At 44.6% G+C, this 9,648-nt stretch overlaps 1 protein-coding gene across 4 annotated transcripts in view; it reads right to left on the reverse strand.

The window, feature by feature from the left end:
* Positions 1–9,648, reverse strand: part of SIPA1L2 (signal induced proliferation associated 1 like 2) — a 213,774-nt gene that overhangs the window by 100,926 nt on the left and 103,200 nt on the right. For all 4 annotated transcript variants that reach the window (XM_035008465.1, XM_035008467.1, XM_035008464.1 and 1 more), the window contains one exon: positions 3,181–4,921. In XM_035008465.1, coding sequence (XP_034864356.1) covers positions 3,181–4,657 — 1,477 coding nt within the window. In that variant the 5' untranslated portion in view covers positions 4,658–4,921. The remainder of the gene's footprint in view (positions 1–3,180; positions 4,922–9,648) is intronic.

The raw sequence follows: 9,648 nt of genomic DNA on the forward strand, positions 1-9,648 counted from the left end.
GCTCGCCACTGCCCTGCATTAATCCTTCGGCAGAGCTCTTCACAGCCGTCCGGTGGTTCTGTGCCGCAGGAGGGCACCTCGGTGTGAAGTGCAGCCACCCCACGCTAACCACCCAGGACAGAGTAAGCCACATCACGAAGGCTCTGTACTCTCAACCCTTCCCAGCGATTGGGAGCCACTTACTTCTGGAAAATGAAATTTCACACGGAACGGTGGAGCATGGAGAAAAAGAAAAGGTATTCTGGGAAATATCAAAAGATCCCTGAATGCCTGCTTCCAGAGAGAAAAAAAGAGCAAAGGGAAAAGAGAAAAAGGAAAAGAACAAAGCTCCCCGCGAACACACCCGATCTGGGCCAGGTGGCCCAAGGGCTTCTGTTTTTAGGTCGCGCAATGACGTTCCTGCAACTGGGGGTGTGTTTGCAGATCAGAGTCCAGAGGTTGAAGCCCGGTGCGAGCCCGCTGCCCATCTCCATTCCCACACCGCGGCAGGGGTGGGGGGGCGGGAGGGAGGGCACTGACCTGCTGGGGAACCGACTGCTGCCCCCGCCCCCAGCCCTTCATGGCTCTGCAGAGGGACAAGCCAGGGCGGCAGCGGCGGACGCTGCTGGAGCCAGCTTCATTCTGAGACACACAGGCCCCCTGGGGAAGAGCTAAAAATAGGAGAAAGCAGGCAGTATTCACAGCTGCAGAACGAGAGCAGAGGGGCCGGCTTGGTCCTATTCTCTCCTCAGACCCATCAGTAGCCACAACAGCCCAGCCCAGCACTGCAGAACCCTGATGCCAACGCCTCCCCATGCCCTCACTTGGCAGGCTTGGCAGGGGATTCTAGAATTCACCTGCCTGGCGCCTTCACAGAACCAGAGTGAGCCCAATGCCCAGGGCCCCCTAAGCCTTCTGTCTGCATCCACGTACAACTCACCCACAGGGTGTCTGCCCTCAACTTCTCCAGAGCTTATTCTGAATTTCACATTCAAAGCTAGCAAGTTTGCTGACGTAACTGCCAATGCCCTGGAAAATCCTTAGCAGCAAATCAGGAAAAGCAGAAGAAATACACGACTCACAGGCACTCTTTAAAACTACCAGGAAGTGACAGTTGAGCGTTCAAGAAAAAACCTACAAAATGCAGTCAAGGAAACTAACAGAATCCAGCACCTAAAACCATCTCTAGGAACAGATCCTAAGGACATTAATGGTGACCCTGGCTGCAGAAAGCAACCGCTGCCCATTCCATGTACATGTACACGTGTACTTAATATACCCCAGAGTACGGATGAGATGCTGGCACTAAGTATCTTCATAAATACACATGCACACATCCACACACACATAACAACTTGTACGTTCTGATATTTTAACGGGCCATCCGCAAACTATTTATAAAGCTCAGTTAGCCAAAATAACTCAATGCCTGAGGATTTCAGGGTATAATAATTCTAAGAGACTATTTTATTGCTGGCATGGACAGCCATGGCTTCATCAATTAAAAGGATCTTAATTAGGAAGCCTATTTCTTCATGGCCTCCCTTTCCAAAAATAACTAACTTCCACCTAGAGACCATCTTGGAACAGTATTGTGTAACGTGCTGCCGCTGAATGAACACGATCGTGAGGGCCACTCATGCTTTCACAGTACAGACTAAAAGGGAGGTTCAAGTTTCTGAGTTCAATCAGGGGCCGGCACTGAGAAGAGAGCACGGGGAGGGACACACTTGGGGGCCCAAGACCCGCTCACAGAACTATTTCAGTCCCATTGTGTCATCAGTATGAAAAGGGAAACATAACTCAAATATATGACCAGTTGTAATGCAAGTGCCTATTTAACCGAACTGCTTACCCAATATCATAACTGTTCTACCCATTTCTACAATTTCATAATATTAGGACTATGGATGATTGGTTAAATCTGAACTGATGCAAACAATGAGGAAAAAACTTATGGATGTGACAATTGCGACTGCAATCTATCTGACAAGCAAATTCTTTTAAGTCTGTAGTCAAAAGTTTGAAAAAGGCTCCAGGGACTGACGTGGATGGAGTGACCTCTCCCGAGGTCTGAGTTATACCCAACCCATCACCAAAAAGAACCAACTGGAGTCAAAGATGACATGCAAACACTGTGAAGGTAGAAACTGATACTGCATAAACTCCAAGTACAGTGAGCTCACAGGGACCCACACCTGTTGCAGAACAGTTTATTCACCAGACTGGCTAGGCTCACCCCCACCTCCTTAGGTGCTCTGAGGGGTGACACCTGGGAACGCGAGGAGGGTGGCCAGGGACACTGGAAACAGAAAAAGACAGCCCTGAAAAGCATGCTGCCCTATAAGGAAGGAGCTCACGTGGCAAGCCACACCCAATAAGAAGGCAACGGGCTGCCCTGAGTATTTTTATGGAGCCTTTGTGACTGACAGGTGTGTGGGACCTGTTTCTCTGTAGGAGTCTCCAACAGAGCAGATTTCATGTCCCTGGAATAACTAAGGACACTTATTTAAAGGCTGAGGATTCAACTGCATGACTTCTGAGGAATGCATCCTTCAAACCTGAAAATCTCAATAAAAGTAAACACTATTTTGCCTAGGCTTAGAGAATTCCTAAAACCACAATGCCAAAGGATTATCTGCAACCTGACATTTAAGGCCATCTATGGAACTGCCGGTAAACGATTTGTCTATCATGCTAATTCATACATTCTCTCAGCAAAGATTTAACTAACACTTCCAATGCACTAGGAGCTGTGAAGACAGAAGTGAGAAGATGAAGCAAAGGTGTAGGGGAAAAGTACAGAAAAGACTGGGGGGCGGGGGGAGAAAACTCGACAGAATAATCCACTGTAAACAGCAGGAGAGATTAATCAGAGGAAGAAGAGAGGGATGAAGTTTAACCAGGGAAGAGATCTGAAAAGAGGTAAATCCAGAGCAAGTCGTAACATCTGTGATGCTCACAAATGGGCGAAGAGAAAGAGACAGAGAGGTGGTGATTCCACACTGGGGATTATAAACCAGCAAAGGCAGGACACTGGGATTCCCGAAGAAGGGGTTAGTCTGGCAGCAACGGAGGGTCCACGAAAGCCCAGTGGACCATGGCCTTGGACTCCCCGGTGAAGGTGCTGCAGCCCAAAGCAGCATACGATGACCAGCCCCCCCCCCCCCACACACACACAAACTCAGGACTCTCCCTTACCTTTCCCGTAGAAGAACTTGCGGTAATAGTAGGCCCCAAGGTCAATGTGCTCTATGATGTAGCGCTTCACTTTCTCCCTGTGAATGGGCTGGTTTTCTCTGGGCACTTCCAGGACAGAGACGCCCGCGTTTGTGCAGTGGGAGCTCAGAGAGGACTCGAAGGAGCAGCCTTCTCCGGAACCGAACGATGACGAGCTGGCCCGAGAGAGGGCGATCCTCCGGTCACCTTCCCCGCCGGTCTCATTCCGAAAGTACGGACAACTCAGGACCAGCTCGTTGCTTTTCCCATCACCCTCATCAGCATCCAGGTTCTCCTTGGAGTTGAGATCCTCCTTGCTTCCCAAAGGGGACTCACAGGTGCCCGTCTGGCCTGCTGGCATCTGAGTCTGGGATGCTGCCGAGGCCCCGGTGGTGATGTTTTTCCGCTTCCCCACGTTGGCCCTCGTTGCCATGGCTTCGTTGATATTAAACAAAATGCTCTGGACATCATAATGTGCAAAACACCGCTGACAATTCCAAGGGCGAACACCCCGCTCCAGACGACCGTCTTCCGGATCACACGTGAACTTGAAAGTTTCGTGTTCACTTTTAACAGTCCGCAGCTTCCGGAAGAGGGACGTTTCCACCGACTCTGACTTTAACCTCCGTTTGAAAGGCTTGTCCCTGTCTCTCCCCATGAGGAGGGCACTGTCCATGTAGTCTAATCCTGAGATGCGGACAAATTCTCCTCTAGAAATCTGTGCTGCCGCATGGAGGCTGGGAGAGATTGTAGGATCGCAGGGGAAAAACTCAGGGAACCCAAAAGGGGCCACCGCTTTGTGGTCGTAATTCTCTACACGGTACCCTCTGAGCATTGCAAAGAAGTTCTCACCAGATAAGCCCTGCCGGTCAATGGAAGACGTGCTTCCGTACTCGCGGTGGAGGGCGGCCCCGGTGTTGGGGTTCACGGCGTTTTGGTCTAAGACGTCTTCAGCGTCGATGTCGCTGATGGTGACATCACTATTGCTTCTCTGTCTTATGGGGTGCAGTCCTCTTTGAGGAGAGTGAACAAAGATGTCTCCAATGGTGTACTTTGCCTCCACAAAGTCTAGATCAAGCTGCTCCTCTTGCTGACCATCGCTCTGGTCGTTTTGCCCATTGTGCGTGATGGACGTGACGCTTTCGTAACTGGTCTGAGACCGGCTTTCCCACAGCGCCTTGCAGGCTAGCTCCTTGGAGCAGTCCTTCTTGGGAGGCCACTCGCACACTCTTGCTCTCACACCCATCTTGGGCACAGCTGGGGTACCGTTAGCCGGACCACCACTCTCGGTGGGAGTTGAGGCATTTAAAGAAGTGGTGGGGCCCATGTTGCCATTAATGGCTTTAAATTTTCGAGCAAAATAATCATCAGACTGCATGATTCTAGGAGGATCCTTGAACTTCGAAGAGGCTCTGCCAAGCTTGTGCTTCTCTTCTTGTGACTGCCTTGGGTCACTCATGTCAGCCAAGACGCTCCAAGTCTCACCTGCAAGACTGCGGTGAATCTAATTACATTGTTATTTACAGTGCGATCCTAAATGCGCATTTAGCCTAAAGGCTTCCTCTATAGCTGTACTTTCTCTTTTTAACCAAAAGCAAACAACATCCTCAGAGTATGGTTTCTCCAAAACCAGCTTGCTTCTCAGTTGCTGAAATAATTTTGTATACCTCTGTCCTTTTCAAGAGCATTCCTTAAGACATCTGGCCTTGAGTATTTCCTTCACCTGAATTAAAACACAGAAAATAACCATTAACAATTTTTGTAGCTCAAGTTCAATACATTTTACATATGGTTTCTCATCTGTCCTTCTCTCCAACTTCTGCCCATCCCCAATTCCCCCAAACTGTCATCAAGTTTCATGTCTCTGTTGTTCATGCTGCTCCTTCTCTCTGGAACATTCTGCCTTCTCTCTCTACTTGGCTGGCTAGAATTTATACCCCAGAGTCAAGCATTACCCTCTCCAAGAAACCTTCCCTCAGCCCACATCTGAGCAAAGAGTGCTTCTTTTGTGTTCCCACAGCACCCACATCTACACTTATGGTAGCAGATCTCCTTATACTCTTACTGGCTGGTTTGCTGACCAGTCTCCTCCATTAGCTAACTTCAAGCTCCTCTAAGCAGGAACATAACATACCTTTCATCTCTGTACCAACATTATCTATTAATGTGGCCTGGCTTAAATTAAATAAGCAACATGTCAATTCGTTATAGAGTAACACAACGGTCATGTAATTTTTTGAGTATTATTATGCTTTCTTTCAAAATATTTAAATTCAAAATGTCCAGCAGCAAAAGGGTCAATACCAGGCATTAGCAAATGAGTTTCTATAATGTGGTCTCGCAATCAAGTAAGACCTTGCAGAGATCCCCATTAACATGGGAAGGAGCCTTGAAGAATTTGGTATCTGATTAAGTGTAACTTTCTAGTTCATCATGCCACTAGCAATTTGACAAATGTGCAGGGGTAAAATAAAAGCATAATTTACCTTTGTGGTCAGTAGAAACTTGACTTTTAATCAACTTTTTCTTCAATTACTTTTTCAATTTGTTCTATCTTTATTTAGACAAAATATTTTCCAGGTATGCCATATCTTCCCAACTTATGGGAAACTTACTCCTTGTGGGCATAAGAATGAATGAATGACTCTAATTCTCCTGAAAATAATGATGGTAATAAAGGTATAACATAGCTGATTTCCCTCGGTCCTCATCAAAGCATAAAAAACAACTGCAATTCGGTTAGAAAATAATAAAATTCCAATAGGCTGAACAGTATTAGAACTCTTTCAAATGGATTCTTTTTTTTTTTTTTAAGTAATCTCTGCAGACAACATGGGGCTCAAACTCATGACCCCAAGATCGAGAGTCACACACTCTACCCGCTGAGCCAGCCAGGCGCCCCTCCAGTGGGTTCTTAATGGCTTTGAGATGAACATGCAGTAGTCTCTTGGAATAACTGATATTTTCTTATCATGGCAGCTTGCTTTTCCCTCAATGGAAAAAACTCAGTCTGGGCATGATAAGATGCTGTCTGTTCCCAGTGCAACTTCATAACTGAGGAAATATAATGATATTTTAGGATGTGGTAAACAAAGGAGGAAAGCACAATCAGATGCTTCAATGCACCAGACCAGCATCTGTCCATGGTTCTCAGAAAGAGAAGAGAGATGACTGCATCTTATCTATGTCACTTGGAATCATTGTGTTTAAAAGAATCACGGATGATTCTGAATCATAGTTATTTCCTCTACAATTTAGGCTATTATCGAATCCTTTCCTGGAAGCTGAAAACTGACAACTGATATATGAAAGAAAACAATTTTAATCTATAAATTCTGATAATTCTCCTGCTTATAGAATACAACAAAATCTGAAAGCTTATGAATTACTTCCGATGGCTGGTACAGAGCTATGTGAATTCTCAGCAAGCATTAATAGGACACTCATTCTCAGGTATATACTATTAATTTGTAAGTATCCTGTTACAGAAGGAAGAACCATGCCCACTAAAACCACCAAACTGAGTACTTTCAAAAAATATAATCAGCAACTAAGTATTTACCATCTTAAGATATTAGAACAAAATGCCCCAAAAGAAACTAAGAAAGAAGGAATGAATAAAGATAAAAGCTGAAATGAATGGAATAAGGGAAAAACAAGGTAGAAAAAGGATGGACAAATCCAAAAGGTAGTTTTTTAAAAAAAGAGCAAGGAAAAAGATCTACTCATTCCCAAGCCTGAAAAAGGAAAAGAGAGAAAGAATAATATTATACAAGTTTGGAAATGAGAAAGTAAATATTACCATATATACAGGAGATTAAAATATATATTAAGTCTAAAAGAATTATACCACAAGCAACTGTATAGCAACAAATTTGAAAACACAAAGGAAACTAATGATTTCCTAGCAAACCACAAATCCCAAAACTCATCCAAGAATGGGAAAAAAATTTTTTTTAAGAATGGAAAATTTAGACTGATGATCACTGAAGACAGCAGAAACAGAACAAATCCCTACGTAAAAATATGGCCAATGCATAGATGAAATGCAAAGAGCCATCTTAACCATGACTTTGAAAGTCCTTTATCCTCCCTGGCCACATCTGGCCCAACCCCACCCCGGCTTCAAACTAAGCAGACCAGCACCTCCCACACGGGTAACCCACTCACCACACCCCCTGGGGCAGCTCTGGGGTTAAACCATCTGCCAGGAGATGTGTAAGACAGGAAACCTTAAAGCCAGGATTAGCGAGGACAACACATGCACTGAATAATTACTTCCAGAAAAACAAACCATAAAATTATCAGCAGTCACTCTATTTGAAAATCAATATTCTGAGCATTCACATCCCTTACATTTCTAACCTTATCATGGTTTGTAACAGACAGTATTAAAAATACAAAATCTTTATTTCATAGATCGCCCATAGAAATGGAAGACAACATGTTGTCAAAATAAGAATTATTATTTTAAAACATAAATATATAATAGAAACAATTAAAAACAGATGCATCTGTGCTGAATTTTATTATTACGCTTGACAAAAAGCAGAGAAACAAGGGCAAACTCAGAGCACACAAAACCCTTCCCCGAAGAAATCTTCTGAGAATATTCCTTCAATTATGATTTTTAAATTTGTGGTCTGTGATAAGAACATTAGCTGTAGCAGGCAGCAACTGATTTTCCCTTCTAGGATCTGTTCCCCTTTCTTCTCCTGAATCCCTCTTGGGAATCTTACGTCTAAAATCATTTAATTCGTGTGGGGCTAACTCCACCCCCTAACACGTGACTCAGGTTTGACCAATGAAAGTGCAGCATCTCCCAGCTACAGTGATTGGTCCAGGGATGAGCCCAAGAACCAGCCAGGCCAATGACAATCCTACCGGGAAAAGCAACCCCCCCACCTCCCACCATCACCCCCCACCCCCCCACCCAGCATTGGTGCTCTGATTCTTGGCAGCCCTTAGGTGGTAGAACAGAAATAGGGAGCTGATGGGCTCGCCTTGCCCATGTAACTGAGAATGGGAACAAAAGCATGGAGGCTGAGCCTCAGGAGGGAAAGAAGGAATCCTAAGGACAGAGCTCTTGACTCCAACTGGACCTGAAACCAGCTGTACCCATGGGATTCTTTAGTTGCTTGAGGCAATTAATTACCTTTTTTGGTTTATTCAGTAGACTTCTGTATAGTCCAGATCAATTTTAAATGTTCTAAGAGACCACATTTATATTCAGTTTAAAAACCAAGGAGAGTAAATTCAATGACCAAACTACTTTGTACTATGTTGCAGACTGCCTGATCCATGAAGAAATGAGTTGACATTATAGTTCTGGCCCTTGAATCCAGTATCAAAACCAGAGCTTCTTGGGCAAGGTCCCTGCTCTAATATTTTAAGTATACACTCCTGAACATATTTCATGTGCGCTGCTAACAATTCAAAGTATTCAAAGCCCCAAAATTCCAGACACAGTAGCTGATTAATAAAGTTGCAACAGACCCCCTCCAGCAGTCACCCTCTAACCAACATTTTTCAGCTACCAGCTCCCCAAAGTCAATCTCCCTATTGACAGAATCATACAGCACCTTCCTTTTAAAGGTACTACTAAATATTTCTAAATACAAGGTATTACAGAGAGCACCTTCCTTTTAAAAACATTACTGAATACATTATTTTTCATACGGCGGTAAAAAGAAAACACCTCAAAACAATTAGAGCACTTGTTTTTAAACAAGATATATTAGAAATATTAAGATCATGCAATTTAAAAAAATATAGCCCACGGGGAAGAATGAAAATCGATGTCTTTGAAAGCAGATAGTAAGGAGGAATGGCATAGGCTCTAAACAGGGAGAAATGCAGAAAGCAAAACAGTGGAGGAAATGAAAACTAAAGCATGATCTGGAATGACCTGTGAAATAATCCAGAACCTGGGCGTGAGGCTTTGGATGAGAGGGAGACACAGACATGCACATGCGTGCGCACACGCATGCACACACACCCCTACCTCAATGAATCATGTTCGCCCTGCAGGGGTGCAGATGAAGAGCTGTGGATCTGGGGCAACATGCCTGCATTACAGGCACCTGGCACGTAGGACTCTTGTGCCTCTCTCATTATCTTTACTTTTTTCACAAGTTCTAACTTTCCACCTTTGTCTGTTACTATGGAGCAGTCATCTGAGAAGGGTTTTTTTGTTTGTTGGTTGGTTTTGTTTTTTAGAGAGAGAGAGAGTGAGTTGGGGGGTGGTGCAGAAGGAGAAGGAGAGAGAATCTCAAGCAGGCTCCATGCTGAGTGTGGAGCCTGAAGCCGGGTTCAATCTCATGACCCTGAGATCATGACCTGAGCTGAAATAAAGAGTCGGACGCTTAAATGACTGCGCCACCCAGGCAGCCCTCAGCTGAAAAGTTTTTTGTTTGTTTTTTTTAATGTTTTAGTTTTTTTTTTTTTTTT

The sequence above is a fragment of the Mirounga leonina genome, unplaced genomic scaffold (genome assembly GCF_011800145.1).
Source record: "Mirounga leonina isolate KUSES-001 unplaced genomic scaffold, KU_Mleo_1.0 Mir_152, whole genome shotgun sequence".
Classification (NCBI taxonomy): domain Eukaryota; kingdom Metazoa; phylum Chordata; class Mammalia; order Carnivora; family Phocidae; genus Mirounga; species Mirounga leonina.